Source organism: Sceloporus occidentalis, unplaced genomic scaffold (genome assembly GCF_023333645.1).
Source record: "Sceloporus occidentalis isolate IW3139 unplaced genomic scaffold, rSceOcc1.0.p SCAF_10, whole genome shotgun sequence".
In the NCBI taxonomy this organism is placed as follows: Eukaryota; Metazoa; Chordata; class Lepidosauria; order Squamata; family Phrynosomatidae; genus Sceloporus; species Sceloporus occidentalis.
In genome coordinates this window covers 34,336,847-34,357,091 of record NW_028316990.1, presented here as the reverse complement: position 1 = coordinate 34,357,091, position 20,245 = coordinate 34,336,847, and the positions used below count along the sequence as shown (strand labels likewise).

General features: G+C 43.9%; 1 protein-coding gene across 6 annotated transcripts in view; it reads left to right on the top strand.

Annotated features, from left to right (window-relative positions):
• Nucleotides 1-6,710: 6,710 nt before the first annotated feature.
• The window catches only part of LOC149306432 (ubiquitin carboxyl-terminal hydrolase 22-A-like), an 84,068-nt gene continuing 70,533 nt past the window's right edge, over nt 6,711-20,245 (top strand). For 2 of the 6 annotated variants that reach the window (XM_089540820.1, XM_089540823.1), the window contains exon 1: nt 6,722-8,094. In XM_089540820.1, the coding sequence (XP_089396946.1) occupies nt 7,969-8,094 (126 nt within the window). In that variant the 5' untranslated portion in view covers nt 6,722-7,968. Of the gene's footprint in view, nt 8,095-20,245 lie in introns of all 6 variants that reach the window. The other 4 variants (XM_089540822.1, XM_089540821.1, XM_089540824.1 and 1 more) reach the window with 3 other exon arrangements.

Below are 20,245 nucleotides of genomic sequence, written 5' to 3'. Positions count from 1 at the left end.
TCAGTTATTCATCTCCCAGTTTCTATAAATTGAATGGCAGCAAAAGGTCTTGGGCTAGCTCTGGAATGGCATATGATGTTGCCAGAACAAGGAAGCACAACCTGTGACTGACTGAATTTGATATTGTAGGCTGGAGGTGACATGCTTTTAACCAGGAGCTGGAATTATACCCATCAGAGGTACTGCATTGTCATTACTCACCATTGGATCTGATAGCTGGGGCTGCTGGGAGCTGCAGCCCAACTAAATCTGCTTTAAGCTGTGAATCAGCAGCTCCAGACCCTGGCACAAATCTATCCTTGCAGGGAGTAGGATCTGGTTTCTCTGTTGTTTGCCTAGAGGCAAAAGAAAGGAGGATAAAATTGCCTGGTGATAGACAAAGAGAGGGGTTGTGCATAGTTCTGACACTAATATGTTTATAGTTTTCATTGTGCTTTTACATGGAAGAGCATTAAAAAGATACGATCATTCACTTGCATGATGGAGTGAGGGAATCCAGAATCCTGCTGCTTTTCTTCTACTCCTAGAAGACTCAGCTTGGCTTTTGATAAAAAGATGATCAAAGCAGTTTGTGACAGATTGTAAATGTAACATAGAGTTTCATACTTTAATAGGAGACTTGAGCCTGGATCTCACAAGTGCTAACCTAGCACTCTATCCATTACATCTCACAAGCCCTGATCATGTTCCCTGCCCAGCAGTCGTACTCTTGGACTGTTGAGCAGCCACCTAAGACCTGATAGTTGGCCACCTCTCCTGGACACCAGCATCACATCTGCTGCTGCTTCACTTAATGGCAAAGAGCCACTGTCAGCACTGCATCGCCACCTGCCTCTCTGCAAAGTTAAAACTCAGTAGTGCCCCCGAGAGCATTTTTCCCCAGCTGGATGCTCCATATGGCTGCTTGCCTAGCACCAGCGCAGGAGCAAAGGCTTAATTTAAATCATGTTTGCAATCAGAAGATAGAAAACCCACCAAGGAAAGCAAGGTAGACAGACAATTTGGGATATTTCTATTCAACAATAAGCCCCACTGAATTCAATGGGATGTACAGTGCTTTTATCTCGTTGCCTATAGGACTGCCTGCAACTACAGTTGTCCAAAGGTTGGGTTAAACTTAAAAGCCTTCAAGCAACTTGTCTGCTTTCCAAAAAAGGGTGGGAAACCCCTGAAAAAGAAGGAAGCAAATACATATTTTAATCTGTCACTCTGCCTCTATTTCCCTCTTGTACATGGATATTTAGATCCTACATTACTATGGAATTGTTCTTTGTGAAGTGTCATGCATATTAATACTGAACACCACCTTTCATCTTTACATGGCTTGCACAGCCTTGTGGCAGTTGACAGTGGCTTCAGTAGTTGCATTTCATTCCTACCGCAAGCATGAAAGCCATTGGGTGACCTTGGCCAAGTCACATACTCTCAGCCTCAGGGGAAGGCAATGGCAAACCTCCTCTGAACAAATCTTGCCAAGAAAACCCCATGATAGGTTTGCCATGCAGGTTGCCATGTGTTGGAAATGACTTGAAGGCACACAGCAACAGGAGCCTCCTCCAGGTCCCCTGTTCTGCTTTTCTTCTGTGTTCTGCTTTAATTCTGCATCCTGTTTTCTTCTGCTTCCTACAAGCAAATGAAGTGAACCTGTTCCCTTGATCAAACTTTGACAGATTTCTCATCTCTTGCCACAGCACCATAACAACATCATTTGATTCCTCCACCCTCAGAGGATTTGTTCTTGTTGTCATCCACCCTCATGTCGATCTGGACCCATGTCGACCCTGCAGATGAGACATCTCCAAGACTCCCTCTGCTCTGCTCAGGTCCCGCAAATTCATACCCATGACCTCCTTAATAGAGTCCATCCATCTAGCATATGGCCTTCTTCTCTTTCTGCTTCCCTCTATTTTTCATAGCATTATTGTTTTCTCCAGTAAGCCGTGCCTCCTCATGTTGTGGCCAAAGTACAACAGCCTCAGTCTTGTCATCTTGGCTTCTAGAGAGATTTCTAGTTTGTTCTGCTCCAGGACCCATTTGTTTGACTTCTTGGCTGTCCATGGTACCCTCAGCACTCTTCTCCAGCACCACATCTCAGATGAATTAATTCTCTTCTTATCCACTTTCTTAACTCTCACATCCACACATGGTAATGGGGAATACAATGCCTTGTATGATTCTAATGTTCATGCTCAGTTGTACCTCTTTATATTTTAGGATATTTTCCAGTTCCTTAGAGAGTAGTGAAAGATAACATTAGCCTATTTTTCACCATCCTTGATGAACCCAAGCATCTTAGGAAACAGAAGGGAACACTACACGTTTTCTCCATTAGATGGTGCTTTCGATCCATGGCTTGCCGAACTGCAGAGATTTCTCTTCCCAGCGTGCCTCTAAAACACATATGCATGCAATTGCACACACCAAACTGTGTCCCCAGCTCTTGTCTGCCTCCCTTTCCCCCCCATCCCTGGCATGGAAGAAGGAGGTCTATGTATGTATGGCTGGTGAAGACAGGTATAATTGGGTGCCAGGGTGAGCTAGCAACCCACCCACACTTGCCCACAGCCGCCCGCCAGCGCCTGCTTTTTAAAGCCTCTGGTTTCCAAAGCATGCATTGGTGCTGTTTTGCTGCGGTGCAGAATTGAATTCTTCCCATGTTTTCCCTTCCCACAAGGAAACAGGCTTCAAAGATTAACACCCTCCTCCACTATCGTTGCCTGATGCTGGCAGGCCTTTAAGGGAACCGAAATAGACAGTTAAGCAATCCTTTCCTTCTCTTTTGTATTAAAGATTTTTAAACGCACGCAGACAAGACACACACACAGGCACGGCTTTTTAAAATAGCAGCTCATGCTTTCGCATCTGCTTTTGAATTCAGGCGACGAGTGCCTCCTCAAGGTCATAGTACCTTTCTGTTTCGCAGCCGCTCTCTTGCCTCTTTGTGAGATTGAGCACTGATTTTACTTCTTCTTTTTAATGGTGAACCTTTCTCCTAGGTAAGGTACTGGAAAGGGCCTTCCATCTGCCATTCGCTCATTGGAAGGCATTTGTTCTGCCAACAAAACCTCATCAAAAAGACATTTTCTTCTCTGACCAGGCATGGGCTAGGAAAGAAAATTGATTTTTTAAAAATTAAAATTAAAATATCACCCAGAGGTGTAATAAGGCATGCGTGCGCACACACAGAGGCCACTGGTAAGGGGCTGTACGACTTGTAGACCAAATTGTATGGTCAAAGGTTCTGCACTACCTTATGGACAGATATGATATCCATGTGCTGGTCAGTGCATATGACCCTTTGTTGTTAATCGCTGTCCAGTGCGTATTGATGTATGGTGACCCTATGAAGGTGAGTCTGCCAAGGCTCCTTGTTGTCACCCACAGCCCACCTTAGATCCGGCAGATTTAGAGCTGTGGCTTCCCAGTCGGCTCAGGCAAAAGCAAACTGCTCCAGCATCTCCTACTTGTTTGTGCTTCTTTATAATAACTTTTGCCATCTTGACCACACGCTGATGTTGCTTGGCCACACACGACCCAGTTTTCATGTGGACTACAATAATGTAAGAGGACATGTAAGCTTCAGTCCTATGCTCACTCATTTATTTTTTTTGGTTTGCATTGCACCCCACATTTCTCCAAGGCAACTCACAACAGGAATTCAAGCAAGATACATGAATTTAAAAATTATAATGATTGTTAAAAGTTAAATAAGCTTCTACGTAGAAACATCAACACATTCAAACGATATGTAGCCGCGTTGGCAATCACTTGCCGAGGTGTAAGTCCCATTTGATTCAATGCGCTTTCTTTTGAATACACAAGTTTAGTATTTCAAACTAATTCAGCACTGTTTATTATTTGGACAGGGCAGTTCTGGGATGATAGAAAAGAGGCAAAGATAACTGAAGGCACACTTCAAAGGCATAATCAGGATATCAAATCAAAGATTGGCAGCAGATAATCGTGACGGCTGGGAGGGTAGCTTTCCGAAGGCAGAGATGCCTGGAGATCCCCCTGGAGCCCTGCCTGAATTGTTGAGGTCCCTAAAGGCTGGGGAACCATGTGCTCAATTGCAGGCAGTGAAATCAAACCGCGCATTAGCAAGCCCTTAATGGGTTCGCGCTGTGAAACTCTGGCTCCCCTCATTAATTGGGAAAACCCTGAAAGCTAATGATTTAAATGCTGGGAATTAAGGCTCATCAGATTACTGAAGATGTGTGGGTGGGTGGGTTGGCTTCCTCCCTGTGGAGATGGGGAGGGGGGATATGTTTTGCCCAGGTGTGCAACATGATCGCCAGAGGCTGCTCCCCCTGGGCCTCCGCTCACTGTTTAACCACATGCTCTGCATGTTCGCTTACCTGCCTGGCTTAGAAGAACTGATCTCTCAGGGCCTAGTGACTGCTTCCCCTGATCTCTGTGTCCAGGTTGTGGTTTCTGCTAGTAGTATTGTGTAGTCTGGGTATCTTAGGTTGTTGGTGTTCTTTCCTTCTATCTTCACACCTCCTCCCTCTGAGTATAAGCCTGCTTTGCCTATATTTTCTACATTCAAGTCGAATAAACAGGCTGATAATATGCAGCCACTGCATTAGATGCGACTACAGTGAGCCTTTGGTATCCACTGAGGTTTGGTTCCAGAAGCCCCCTTGGATATCAAAATCCATGGATGCTCAAGTCCCATTAAATACAGTGACGAGTAAAATGGTGTCCCTTATATAAAATGGCAAAATCAAGGTTTGCTTTTGGAATATATATATATATATATATATATTTCAAAGATATAACCGTGTTAGTCTGTAGAATCAGTATGTAGAGATCTTGTAGCACCTTTGAGACTAACTGAAAGAAAGAAGTGGGCAGCATGAGTTTTTCATTGACTAAAGTCTACTTTCTCAGATGCATTTATATATTTAAAGCTGTGGATGATTGAATCCGTGGATGAAAAATCCATGGATACGGAGGGTCGTCTGTACATCTAATTGTCTTGATGTGTAACCTGTATTCAGGGCAAGAGGCTGCTGTCAGAATTGAACACGAAGAAACAGAATGGTCCCCAATTGCCAAAGGAGTCGGGCAAGGCTGAATACCTAGATCCCAGATGCATCTGAGGAAATAGACTCAAGTCTAGGAAAGCTCTTGCTACCAGCTTCTTTTGTTCAGTTAGTTTCAAAGGTGCTACAAGACCCCTTTGCATATACATACAAAAGCCAATCGGATGGGCCTATTTGGATGGGAAGGACGGAGAGGCAATCCTTGTGAAAGAGGAAGACACACTTTTCCCCACCGGTGGAATGCAAGGATACAGCCATGTTAGTCAGTAGAATCATTGATCTTGTTGCACCTCTGAGACTAACTAAAATAAAGAAATTGGCAAGGTGAGCTTTCTTAGATTTGTTGACTTCTTCCAGTGCATTTGATGCATCTCCTCAAACCAAATGCATCTGAGGAAGTAGACTGAAGTCTGCAAAAGCCCATGCTGCCCACTTCTTTCTTTCATTTGGTCTCAAAGGTGCTGCAAGATCTCTCTATGTACTTTTTTCCCCACCAGGTTGAGCATCATCAGGCAATTAACCAGATTCAAGAAAGGCCAACAGTGGCGGCTGCAATGGAGCTCCCATTGCCATTTCCCTTGCGCTCGCAGAGCTAATTGCCCAAGGGAAGGGAGAAGGAACCGCAGACAACGGAAGGCCGCTTTGGAGAAGCAGCGATTGCAGCAAAGGCAGAGCGTGTGGCAGAGTGGTCTGAGCGCTGGGCTAGGACTCTGGAGACCAGGGTTGGAATCCTGGCTCGGCCGTGTAAACCCTTTGGGTGACTTTGGGCAAGTCACACTCTCTCAGCCTCAGAGGATGCCAATGGCAAGCCTCCTCTGGAGAAACTTGCCAAGAGAACCTCCATTTTGAGCATGGCTAAGAAGCATGAATTCATATTTTGGCGTGTTTTTAGCTTTTTATTTGGCCAAGTCCTACAAGTTCCTTGAACGTCCTCCATTTTGAGGACGACTAAGAAGCACAAATGTATATTTTTGTGTGTTTTTAGCTTTTATTTGGTCATGTCCTACAAGTTCCTTGAACGTCCTCCATTTTGAGGACGACTAAGAAGCGTGAGTTTACATTTTTGGGCGTTTTTAGCGTTTATTTGGCCAAGTCCTGTGAGTTTTGTGAGGCATTCTCTGCCAGAAAGCTCTGTCTGGTGCTACAGTAAAACTACAAATCCCAGAATTCCACAGCGCTGAGCCGTGGCAGTTAAAGCGGGTTATTTCTGCAGTGTAGACGTTATGCGACGGACGGAGCCGGTTCCTTCGCAAGGAATCACCGGGGAAACGAAAGCTAAGCGGATATGACAGCAAATGCCGCTTCCCTCACAGACAGATCGGAGGCGGTCCTTAACGCGACATCTTTCAACTCCACCAATCAGAACCTCGCGACGCGAGAGCGGCGGGCATTTCCGCCAATCCCGTCCCTCCCTGAACGTCACGTGCTCCTTTTATCCCCGCCCCCTCTTCTTTCGGGTCTCCATAACTTCCCTTTGTCAATCAGGAGACGCAGACGAACCTGCCTCTTTTTTTCTCCTTGAAGGAAAGCAGCGCCGACCAATAGCAACGCGGCGAGGGGGCGGGATGAATAGAAACCCACCAATTGCAGCCCCCTCGAGGCTCGTAGGCGAAGATTTCTCTTTTTCCCCCTCCCTCTCTTAGAGCGACTCCCCCTATTTTTGTCTCGGATTGGTTTGTCCCAACTCGGGGCCAAAGGGTTTTAGCGGGGAGTCCGCCGCGGACTGTTCCATTAGACACAAAACCGGGGGGGGAAGAGGACGACGTTGAAGCAGGATTTAAAGAGACAGGCGCCTGAGAGGAAGCGTTTGAAAAGGTTGGAGGGGAGAGAGGAAACCGGAGGCGGCGGCGAAGAAGGCGAACACACCCCTCCTGCTTCCCGAGGCCTCCATGAGGGACGCCGCCGCCGCCAAGAGCCTCCTCAGCGCTGCCTCCTTCGCCTCGCCGCCGCTTTGTTCGGAGCAGCAGCAGCAGCCGCCGCCGGGGGCGGGGCGGGGCTGGTAAGCGAAAGCCGAGGAGAGCGCAGCCCTGAGGGGGGCGACACCCGCGGCAGCAGCGGCGGCAGCAGCAGCGAACGGCGGCCCCCTGGAAGTCGCCCCCCTCAGCCAGCAAGACTGACGGACTGGACCCTTCCTTCCTCCTCCTCCTCCTCCATTCCCTCCTCGACCCGCTTCTCCTCCTCCTCCTCCTCCCTCCCCTCAAAACGGGGATCACTACACCTCCCATCATCCCCGCTGCTCCTCCTTGAAAGGGAGGGATAACGACGCTTCCCATTATCCCCTCCGCCTCCCTTTTAAAATAGGGGGATAACCACACCTCCCAGTATCCTCTCCCTTCTCTCTCCTCGTTGGAAGGAACGACGATCCCTCCCATTATCCCCCCTCCTCCTCCTTCCCTTTCTCCTCCTCGTCCTCAAAAAGGGGGGACGAATAACGACACCTCCCATCCTCCCCATCTCCTCCTCCTCCTCCTCAAAAGAATAACGACACTTCCCAGTATCCCCGCCTCTCCTCCTTTGCTGCATCCCCTCAAAAGGGAGGGATAACGCCTCCCATTATCCCCACCTCCCCTTCCTTCCCCTCCAAAAAGGGAGGAATAACACCCATTATCCCCTCCTCCCCTAAAAGAGAGAGAGAACACCTCCCATTATCCCCGCCTGGTCCCAGCCTGCCCCTTGCCTTTCCCAGGCACCCTCCTCCCGCCGGCCCCGTCTGGGGAATTTCCCTCCTCCTCCTCCTCCTCCTCCTCTTGTGTCTCCCTCCTTCCTTCCTTCCTTCCTTCCCTCCCTCCCTCCGTCGTCCCTCCTCCTTGGTTCTCCGGAGCCGGAGGAGCCTGGGGACGGAGGCTCGGCGTGAGGCTCGCTCGGCAGGATCGGCGTCGCGGGGGCGCGGGGCGGGCGGATTGATGTGGGCGCCTCTGAGATGAGTCCTCCGGGCGCCGGGTGCTGCCATGTGACCGGCTTCAAGGTGGAGAACTGGAAGCAGAACCTCAGGGTCATCTACCAGTGCTTCGTCTGGAGCGGATCCGCAGAGACCAGGAAGAGGAAGGTAAAGCAGCAACAACAGCAACACCATCAACAACAACAACAACAACGACACCCAGGACACGCAGAGACAGATAGATGGATGGATGGAGAGACAGACCCTCCTCCTGCCCAGGAAAGGGAAGAGAGAGAGAGGCTCAGCAAGGAATCCCCCTCTTTGGTGTCCATCAAAGGGCTGCTTCTTGGAAAATATATGTGTGTCTACATATATGTGTGTGCCTATATATATATATATACACACACACACACACACATATGCATACATACTATGTGTATATACATATATATATATATATGCATCTATGTGTGTGTGTACACATACATACACTGTATATATGTGTGCGTGCATGTTTATATATACATATACATAGTGTGTGTATACATATATGTATGTGCATCTATACGGGTGTGTGTATATATACACATACATACACTGTATATACATGTGTGTGCATACATATAGTGTGTGTCTGTATGTATATGCATCTGTGTGTGTGCATCACTGTATATATATATATATATATATATATATAAACACATACATACGGTTTGTGTGTGTGTATATATATATATGAGTGTCTATACATACACTGTGTGCATGTGTATATTGTGTGTGTATATTATGCTTTATTTATATAGTGCTGTAGATTTGCACAGCGCTGTACATACAAACAAACAGATACGAGTAAACCTGTACAATCTAAGAAATAGTAGCATGATACATATACACAGTGTGTGTGTATGTCTCTCTCTATGTGTATATACACACACACACACAGTACGTGTGTGTATACATATATATATATATACATGTAAATATTTTCAAGCCATGGATGATTGAATCCATGGATAAGGAGGGCTGACTGTACATCCAAGTTTTTTTGAAAGGTGCCAAAACCCACTGCAGATACAATCCAGTTTGAGACCGCTTTGATTTCCCTGGCTCATTGCTAGGGAATCCTAGGCATTGTAGCTTATTGTGACAACAGACAGAGAAGGCTCAGCATCTCACAAAACTACGTTTCCCAGGATTCCCTAGCCTTGAGCCGGGGCAGTTAAAGCCGTCTCAGACTGGATGATTTCTACAGTGTGTTTTGGACCAGTGGCTCCCCAGACTGCATCCATACTTCTGAAACAATCTGGTTTGACCCCACTTTAACTGCCGTGATTGTGGAATTGTGGACACTTCAGACAAGAGCCTTTGGCACCAATTTTGTTGTAACTGAGTGTACAGTCCGCCCTCCGAAGTCACAGAGTCAATCATCCATGGCTCGAAGATATTAAAATACTATATATACAAATTCCAAAAAAGCAGACCTTGATTTTGCCATTTGGTATAAGGGACACCGTTCTATTACACCGTTGTATTTAATGGGATTTGAGCATTCAGCGGACATCAAGGGCCCACTGTTTTGCTTCTTACATACAGGCCTGGCTTTCAGGAAGGTCCATGCCTGGCATTGTGTGCAAGGCAGACTCTCAAGGAGAGACTGTTTAATGGGAAACTAGGAGAGGGAAAAACATGGAGGAAATATTTTGCCACAACCAATACAGGGCCCAGAATTCCACAGCAAGGGGCCAGGCCAGTCAAACTGGGATCAAACTGGGTTATTTCTGCACTGTGTACGCAGCCCCAGACAGGCCAATGCTGTCCTCTTTTTCCTCCCTCATCAAAAGATGATGATGATGATGATAGAGGAGGAGGAGACACCTCTTCCTTCTTCTGCTGCTGCTGGTGTTGGAGATCTATATTTTTTGGGGGGGATTAAGAGATGGGGGAGAGGAGGAGAAGATGCCTCTTCCTCCTTTCCCTGCTGCTCCTGGTATTGTAGGTGTTAGAGGTCTGTCTGTCTATCTATTTATCTATCTATTTGAGGAGACAAAAAGACAAGTGGCTCGTAGAGCAGATCAAGCAACAACTCTCCCTGGAAGCCAAGGTGACAAGGCTGTCATACTTTGGCCCCATCGTGTGAATGAAGACACATAGGAAAAAACCAATAGGAAAGGTGGAGGGAAGCAGAAAGAGAGGAAGGCCACATGCTAGATGGATGGACTCTACTAAGCAGATCACAGGTATGAGGAACTAAGAGCAGTGGTGGACATGTCTCATCCAAAGGTTTGCCATGTGCCAAGATCAACTGGAGGACAGTTATAACAACAAAAGAAATAGGAGGAGGAGATGCTTCTTCCTCCTTCTGCAGCTGCTCCTGGTGCTGTAGGTATTGAAAGTCTTTTTGGGGAGCGAGATTAAGAGATGAAGGAGGAGGAAGAAGAGATGACTCTTCCTCCTTTTCCTCCTGCTGCTGTAGGCGTTGGAGATCTATATTTGGGGGGGGGGGGATTAACAGGTGGAGGGGATGCCTCTTCCTCCTTTTCCTGGTGCTGTAGGTCTTGGAAGTCTATATTGCAAGGAGGGGGGTTATTAAGAGATGGAGAAGGAGGAAATGCCTCTTCCTCCTCCTTCTGTTGGTAGTACTGTAGGTGTTGGAGATCTATATTTTGGGGGGGGGGGGGTGATTAAGAGATAGGAGGAGGAGGAGATGCCTTTTCCTCCTTCTGCTGCTGGTGGTGTAGGTGTTGCAGGCCTTTTGGGGGAAGGGGATTAAGAGATAGAAGAGGAGGAGGAGGAGGAAACGCCTCCTCTTCCTCCTCCTCCTCCTCCTCTTTTAGGTGTTGGAGGGAGTGAGGCTTTTCCCGGAATCAGACAACTGCAGAGCACGCATAGGGGAGGGGAAAGGGAATAAGGAGGGGAGGAGAAGGAGGAAGGCCCAGGGCCAATAGCACCTCTGGCCTGCTGCTGCTTTTGTGCCTGGCAGAGGCACTGCTAGCAGCCCAGGAGTTTACTCCAGGCTATGCCCCCCATCAGGGCACAGAAAGATCGATATATGTCTGTGTTTACAGGAAGGAGGGGAGGGAAGCAATGGCTTTTTTCAATTCTTCCCTCCAGTGGGTGTCTCTACTGGGTTTGAGTTATTAGGATGGGTTGGAGGGAGAGGGGAAGGTGGGTGGTGTGGGGGAGGCGGAAGGGGAAAGGAAGGGGTGGGATTGGGTTGGGGGGAGGGAAGGAAGGAAAGAGGTTGTGCATGGGTTTAGACAGTCGCAGGGGGAAAGGAAGGGGGGGAGGCAAGGGGGCGACCTGCAGGCAGAGGAAATAAATCGTGTTTCCAGGCTCACAATAGGTGGAAGTGGATCTGTGCACAATCCATCTGTGTAGGATGAACATCTCCCCTCCTCTTTTTGCATCCTATGGGGGCATGCAGGAGAGCAGAGACTGGGGAAGAAATCACCATCACCACCATCATCAGTTTATTAGGGAAGAAGGTTAGGAAGTACTTCACTTATGATTTATGCTTATTTAACCATTACATTGCCCTCCCCGTTTCCTATTTTCTAAGGGAACAATTACTATTAAGCAATTTATTAGGGAAGAAGGTAATCAAGTTCTTCAATGATGACCACTACCCTGCATAGAAAATGAGAAAATTCATATTAAATCTGCATAGAGAAGAAGTAGTAGTCATCCATGCTTATTTGATCATTACATTCAGATCAATGTAAGGAAGAAAGTAAGGAAGTGCTTCACTTACGACTGCTACTACCCTGTATAGAAAATAAGAAAATTCATATCAGACCTGCATAGGAAAGAAGTAGTAGTCTTTCATGCCTATTTGACTATCACATTCTGTATAGATCTCCCTCCCAGTTACATATTTTCTAAGGGAACAATGATTATTAAGCAATTTATTAGGAAAGACGGTAAGCAAGTGCTTCAATGATGACTACTACCCTGCATAGAAAATAAGAAAATTCATATTAAATCTGCATAGAGAAGGAGTAGTAGTCGTCCATGTTTATTTGATCATTACATTCTGTATACATTTTCCACTCACATATCTTCAAGTGGCAAAATATTTCCTCCATGTTTCTTTCTCCTAGTTTACCATTAAACAGTTTCTCCTTTAGAGTCAGCCGTAATCCAGAATGCCAAGCTTGGACTTTTAGGGAAACCAGGCCTGTGTCTTGGGAAGCAGCAATACATTCGATGTTTTATAAAAGCACCAGAGTCTATATGCGCAGATTCAAGGTTTTGTTTTGATGTGGGAGCCAGTGTCACATTGTCAGTGTTAGGAGTGAATAAATGTAAGATTCTGGTGTACTAGGTGAGCTGTGTAGCGATTTGTTTGAGAAGCATTGTGAATATACGGACAGTTGTATATACTGCCTCAGGACAAGGGTGGGGTGGACTCTCAGTCTTTGGAGGTCTTGAAACAGAGATTGGTTAGGCGCCTTTCAGTAGTGCTGTAACAACACATTTGTGCATGGCACAACTTCTTATAAGTTTATGAAAAGGGGTATGAGAAGATTAGTAGTCATTGTTATACACATCTGGTGAGTTTCTGTGAGGCAGGCCTTTCTTTTGATAGCAATAATGCTCTAAGATGCTTACCTGCTTATTCACACTATCGTGACGATGTATTTTTTCTGCCTAGCGGTGTCCATAGTCAATTGATTTTGGCAATAAGCCATCCCTATCTACCTATTTAAATCCTAAAAGATCTGCAGATTACTAAGGCTTGGTCTATATATGCAGTATAGAATGCAAAGTGATGGTACAATGGTCTGTTCCACATTGGACTGCAGGCATGGGACAGCATTTTTGAATGCTCTTTCGTCACAAAAACCCTTTCCTGTAGGGAGAAAATGAGCATAATAGGGGGAGGAGCCTTAGCTCAGACCTCTCTCTTCTGCTGTGTCTCGTTCATCTAACGCTGAGGCAATTCATGAATGTGATTTGCCTGCCTGCAGTGCCACAGCCTTTCCGTCATCTCCGAACTCCGGCAATCTCCTTTCCACCTCATTCTGCTGCATGAGTAGATCCAGATAATTCCATTCAGGACTGAGAGCTAACAGCCCATGTACCCTTTGTGGGGATTCAAAGGGCAGTTTAAAAGTCTCACTGTGTTTGTTGGCCGTAGTAATTTTGGAGAGACTTTGTGCAAAAAAAAAAAGAGCTAGGCGTATGGATACTGTGTCCTTAGCATTTTGAGCTTTTACCAGTATTTTTAGTTTTAGCTTCTTTTAGAAATAAAAATAATATTGTAGTAACTCTCCTGACATGATTAAAATCCCTTTTTTGTTCCTAGCATGCCAGCTAAGATGATATGCATTGTTAACATCAGTTTCATCCTGGGTGATGGAGAGGTAAAGATACACGTTTCTTTGATGAGCAAGCATTTTCGGCAATAGGCGATAGTTCACGTTTTTTTCTTATAGGATGATGGAGTTGAGATCTGTTGTTGAGATCTGCAAATAGGATTTAGGGGATCATTCTTCGTCATCTCTCTTGTGCTTTAACGTCATTGGAATGCAAAAATGGGCTTGGAGACGGCATTGCATTTGGGAACTGAAGATATTATACAGGAGAAGGAATGCATAAATGTCTGGTCTGTTCATACTCGTGGTAATATGAAGCATTGAATGTATAAAACCTTCAGTAAAATAACTGAAAGCAGTGTTTCTTAAAAGGATTGTAACCCTGTCTTTTACTATGTTCTATTCAGTGAATAACTAAAGCATTGAGTCATTCCATTTTCAGGAATCCAACCTCCTTTTTTTCCTTCCAGGCCTTGCCTTTTCAAACTCTAGATATCAATACAAACAGCAGGGGGCAGAAAGCATCAATTTTTGCTTCCAACATTGCTTTTTCCCCCCTTACATTTTGAAAAGCTGTTCCATTAGTGTTAAATTTAAAAACATGCATTATTCTCTCATGTGTCTTCCCTCCTTGGTTAATACACTGCTTTGGCACATTCTTAATCTGTGGCTTCTTTATATTACAAAAAAAAATTATGAAGGGCTTTTTTCCGCATTACATTTTATTGATAGGTGTGCTACTAGTGCAAGTCATTATGTGCTGACAATTGCAATGTGCATAGAAGGCAGAACAGCATCTGCCCCCCAAGTCAGATCTGGCTATCTTGAGTATCTGAGAACACCTGAATTATGCTGAACCTGAAACTTTGGCAGCTGTGTGCTAGTATATTCATCACTTAAAATAAATAAATCAGTGACCAGTGAATGAAATCTGCAGTTCTTAAGGCCAGAGCCTACATGACTATAGCTAATATAGAGTTAATATAGAGTGAGGAGGTGCTGCTATTCCACATTGGCTGCCTCCTGTGGCATTCTGGGATTTGCAGTTTAAGGTGGGAATTTTTAGCCAGAGAGCTCTTAGACCTCACTGAACTACAAACCCCAGAATGCTACAGAAGGCAGCCAGAGCAGTAAAAGTGGAATAACAATGCTATGAGAGTGTAGTGCAGTAGTCTTCTGAGACCCAAGTGAAAATACAGTCAGCCCTCCGCATTTGTGGCTTTGACTTTTGCGGATTTGATTCATATGTTCTCTCTAAGGATCTTTAGGTCCTCCAGCGCAACTCTGCTGGACATTAACCATAGAGGTGGTCTGGGGGACTTAGAGATTCCTAGCCAAAACACTCCTCTAGGTCCTCTAGCGTGATTCTGAGGTCAAGGACTGGCAAATGTTGACCATAGAGTTGTGTTGGAGGACCTAGAGATTATAATGGCAGACATAATTCTAATGTCAGATTCCCAGGTTAAAAACATAGTGGGTTGTTTTTTAATTTTCAGTTTTTCCACTTTGACAGGGGTTCTTTGTCCATAAGCCCAGCGAATGAGCAGAGGTGGCAAAGGCCAAAATCCAGCATGGTACCTTGCTAACTAACACAATGGAAACTGTGCAGTGCAATCTTAATCATGTTTATTTGGAAGTAAACATTACTGCCTTCAACAGAATTTGCTTCTGAGTAAGTAAAGTTTAAGATTGTAACTGTAGCCTGATACTGTGCTTGGTTGTTCAGAGGTCAATCCTGCTGATTTCGTGAGCTGTACCGATTTGTCTGGATGTTGTACACATTGAGATTGTAACCTGCTGTGCATTAAGGAAGAAAAATAATATTGTAAGGAAGTGCTGCCCGTTTGCCAGGCCTTCTACCACCAACATGAATTGTTTTATCATTATAACAAGTCAGTTTGTTTCTCCTTTGATAAGTATCTACATTCTGTTTCCCGACCTTTAGTACCTTTGCAACAGATTTTTGTTATTGTGTGTTTATTTGAAGACATTCCATCTGCTTATATTTTTGTTGATTCCAGCTCTAAACTGTCCGAATGTGTGGGGTTCATTGGGTTCACCAGTGGGTTGTTTAGCTTTGTATCTGTAAATAAGAGCTTGAGTTTTAAAACTGAGCGAATATGTTTATATATAAATTTGAGTCAATACTGCACTATACTGCGGTAGCACTATGATTCCACTTTTACTTCTGTGGTTGCTTTCTGTAATTCGCAGCTTAGGGAGGGGCATTTAGCATTCTCAGCAAGAAAGCTCTTTGGCCTCACTAAACTACAAACCCCAGAATGCCTCAAGAGGTGGCCATAGCAGTAAAGGTGGAATAATAGTGCTGTAACCATATATTGAGGCATGGTCTATCTGACCAGTTTGTAACACTCCAGCTAGATATGATTTTACCTGTCCCCAAGTGTCTTACAACTCAGAGTATTGGCAATTCCTATATACGGTTTCTTTTGCATTCTTTTTCCTTTTGGGACATTGCTGTTTTATGACTTGTATTACAGAATAGTTACTAGTGGATTTAGTCACATCAGTATAAGAGCTATACTTTCCCAGTTGGTTTATTTGACGTTTTTGAGACTGATACAGAAATCATTAACTTGTGCTTCTAACATTCTGTTCTATGGAAATCAGAAAAGTTACTCATTCTTGGCTGGGAGTTCCAGCTGAGGTCAAATTGCAAGGTATCGATAGGATCCAGGAAGTGAGGAATAGTCTTTATTTGACCAATACGAAAACGTAATTAAAATAGTATCTTAAGGAGATGTGCTATTTAATGTTGGATTGATTTATGGCTTGGATTAACTGAGGAAATTTTGAATTTTCATAGGGACACCCATGCAAGAATGAGCCAGTGTGGTCTGTTGATAAGTCCGGGTCAGCTTGAACAACACACATAACAACAGCAACAATAAACCTCATAAAAGAACAAATGGCATAAAGCAGGAACCATTTTGGGGGGGGGGGGGGTTTCTGATCCTATTTCTTTGCAGACTCTAAAAATGTCATTCCTTGCAATGTATTCATATGTTCATTTTGTGCCATGGATGGAGGAGGTAGATGTTTTATAGTCTCTATATTTTAAATCACCCGATGAGGACTTTATGATCTGTAGCACTGCTACTGGCGTGATTTGATTGTGTGTTGCCTTCAAACTGTTTGTTGACTTATGGCAACACCATGAATTCCATAGGGTTTTCCTAGGCAAGGAATATTCAGAGGCGATTTTGCTGGGTCCTTCCTCTAAAATATAAAGTGCAGCACTTGGCATTCCTTGGTGGTCCCCCACCCAAGTACCAACCACTGCTGATCCTGTTTCATTTTCAAGATCAGATGGAATCAGGTGCCTTTGCTGTCTTGTTTTCTTTACCTGTTTTTGCCAAGAATGTCCTCTTCACCATCCATTCTGGAGCTCCATTCTGTTCACAATACAGATGCATATCCTTGTTCCTGCCCACATAATCATCTACATCCCTGCATAGCCTGACGCCAATTCCCTGTCATTCTGCTTTCTCTTTAGTTGGAGATAAGTGGCTTTCATTGTTCCTGTAGAAGTCAGATTTAGCTGGTCGGGAAGTATATGGCAATATTTTGTTCCCTCCATTTTGTTTCCTATTTCTCACTGGATTGAAAAGGGTGGGTCCACCTTTTCTTTTGCTCTTGTTAGTTCTGTGAAAGGATGCATTAGGCTGCTGTGTTGCGCACGTTTTCTTAAAACACTTAGGTATATAATTTTTGGCTGTAGAGTCAATTTTGGATTTACAATCCAGTAACAGAGTTAAAAATTTGATTAGCTAATCAAGAATAGGAAACCAATAAATTGAATTTTTGTCATAAGCATAGAGGTTATATTATTTTCTTGGATAAGGGAAGTTTGCATATTCAAGAGACAGAATATATAATTCGTTTCTGACAATTGAAAGGGAAGCAAGAAATGAGTTTGCATCCAAGTTGTATGTTAAGAAAAGGATAATGTATGCGGCTACTTAAAATTACTGCCACTGAAAATGTCATTTATGTGAAAACAAGTTGTGATGGTTGAATCTCTTTAGGGTCAACGTGGATGCATCTTACTCTTAGGACCCCAAATACATGTTTCTGAAGCATTTTGCTATTAGAGTGATGTAAATAGAACTGATGGGAAAGAAAGGAGGAATGAGTAAGTTCAGTTAATTGGTTAAATCTGTCTGTAGCTTCTGGGATTTGTATGCTTCTGGGGCGGTGGTGGTTTTTGATCCTGTGCTCATGGCTGATATGTCTGAGTTCTTTACAGTATGATGAAATGAATCCTGAGGATGGTTATCTTGTGCTATGTACATTCAGCACTAAAGAGCGAGTTGACCTGGCTTCTCCTACAGTTGTAGCAGATGGAAAAGATAGGACTGACCACCTATCATTTGACCACTTTTGGAAACCTTTTGGAAATAGCAGGTTGCCTTTTTAAAAGAAAATGCATTAAAACACACACACTTACTTGATAACAAAACCTAGGAGGTTTATTTAGGAACAGGAACTATCTTTTAGCTCTTATTTTTATTTTAAACATATCTAACTGTTTTTAGGATATCCCTGGGCTCCTAAATAAAACTCAAGAAGATAATTTAATTTCATTATGTCGGCACTGTTTAATCAAGTTGGTTTTAATAGTCAGCACAAGCCTCTCTGATGGTTCAGTTGGAGTAGTATGTTACCTGTCTGGCTGCTTTAACAATTTGATATATTGACCAAATACATTTTAATAACTAAGTGTTAGGACTATTTGAACAACTTTTCCAGGAAATATTAATACTTGATACCATTTCAGCAGTTAAATGAGCATTTAGCTGAAGACTTCTTGGTTTCTTTATCCCTTCTATGTCACTTACTGTAGGACAGTTTCCACTAACCTGCTGCTCCTGTGATGGGTGTTTTAGTTCAAAGCACATTTGACAGCACCAGGTTGAGGAAGGCTGCCCCAGGCCTAAGTAGTAGTCATTAGACTACTTCTGGAAAGGTTAAAACAGAGCTCAGAAGAATTGCTTTCTTGGGCTCAATTTCCAGAATTCTTGGAGGATGGTGGGAGTCAACATCTAAAAGTGTAACCTTTCTATGAATTGAAAGAATAGGACTGCTCTGCCAGTGTTTCTACAGTTCTTACTGCAGGTGAAATTAAGATGTACTACATGTTACTTATTCTCCTTTTGCGAGACCTAGGAGGCTATTCTATTGATGTGAGAACTTGTCTTCCAGTTGTTATGAGAGGCCTGGTGAGGCACACACAGAGTAGTAATGTGACGTGTTCCATAATTATCTACATTAACCTAAAGATAATGTTTTAATATACTGTACAGCAATTGCTGTGAACACTTCCTGGAGGCTAAGTTCTTTCATAGGTGCATCATCATCATCATCATCATCATCATCATCATCATCATCATCATCATCATCTTAATAAAGTGGAGCGGAGTGTGTGAATTTGTCACATGGGAAAAGAAGAAATGTGTTGGTAGTACCTTTGACAGAGCAGATATTCCGTTGTGTATACTTAATGCTTGCTTGGTGGGAGTCTTGTGTGTTAAGAGATGCAGCTGTGATCATAGTTTGTATACAGTCGGACCTTCTTATACACGGATTTTTTATACACGGATTTAAGCATACACGGTTTGAAAATGTTCCAAAAAAGTATAAATTTACCTTGATTTTCCATTTTTTATAAGGGACACCATTTTGCTATGTCATTATATTTAATGGGACTTGAGCATACACGGATTTTGTTATACACGGGGGATCTTGGAACCAAACCCCAGCGTATAACAAGGGTCCACTGTACTGTTGTGATAATAATCTTGGATTATTGTTGTACCCTGGCTTGGGTTTGACCAAATAACTGGTGGTTTAGATGTGATCTTGTCATGAGCATGGTAAGGGAGACAGTTGGTAGCCTTGGGTATATAATCCCTAAACTCCATTTTTAAAAAAAGAGTATGTCTGTAGCCCTATGTGGAAGGCGAATATATATTTTAGATGCCAAGTGAAATAGGTTGGTAGGTTAAAAAATGGCTGGTTGTTGAGCCCAGTTCAGAATCAAACATGGTTGTGTAGATGCCACTTGGTTTAGCTGTCTTACATGTTGCCATCACCCAGAAAAGGGTAAGCAAAAATATATTTTTGGAAGTATGATTTCTACAAGTTGCAGAAATGCACTTTCTTTTATTATTTGTGTCTGAGAGCATTGTTGTAGTCATCCCAAATTCAGGTGGGACGGCATTTCTAGATGTGAGGATTCTGAATATAAATGCCTGATTCATAGGATAAGCATAGCATTAGTAAGCTTCAGGATTAATGCTCTGTATGTCACCACAGCTGATATGTGATATTACTCAGCTGAGACTGGCTATATTCACATAAAATGTGTAATAGAGCCAATACTATTGTAACAGTAAATGGGGATAAAAGAATGAAAAAGTACATATAGCATAACCTCTCCATGCTCATCAAACAACACTGAGGTCTATAGTTAACACAATCTGTTGTTGTGTTCTTCCAAGCTGTTTCTGATTTATGGCAACCCTAAGGTGGCCCTGTCATGGGTTTTTCTGGGGCTGAGAGTATGTGACTCACCCAAGATCACCCAGTGGGTTTCCATGGCTGATCAGAGGAATTGAATCCTGACCTGCAGTTATAGTCCAATGGTCAAACCACGACACTGTGCTGGATCTCTTAGTTCAGTCTAGTATTTTTTATCTTTTCCAGTGTACAAGTGGGAATGCTGCAATTCTGATTACAGTGATAACTCCACATTAAAGGTGAAAGACCTCAGTGAATGTGAAAAAAACGCAGCTAAAAAAACATTATTCTTTTTACCTGAGAGAACACCTCTCTACGAATCTCCAGGTCCTCCAGTGCAACTCCATGCCACCATCAGAGGTGTTTTCTCTAGGGACTTCTAGGTCCTCCAGCGCAACTCTATGGTCAACTTCTGGCAGGGTTGTGCTGGAGGAGCTATTGATTCTTAGAGAGAACAT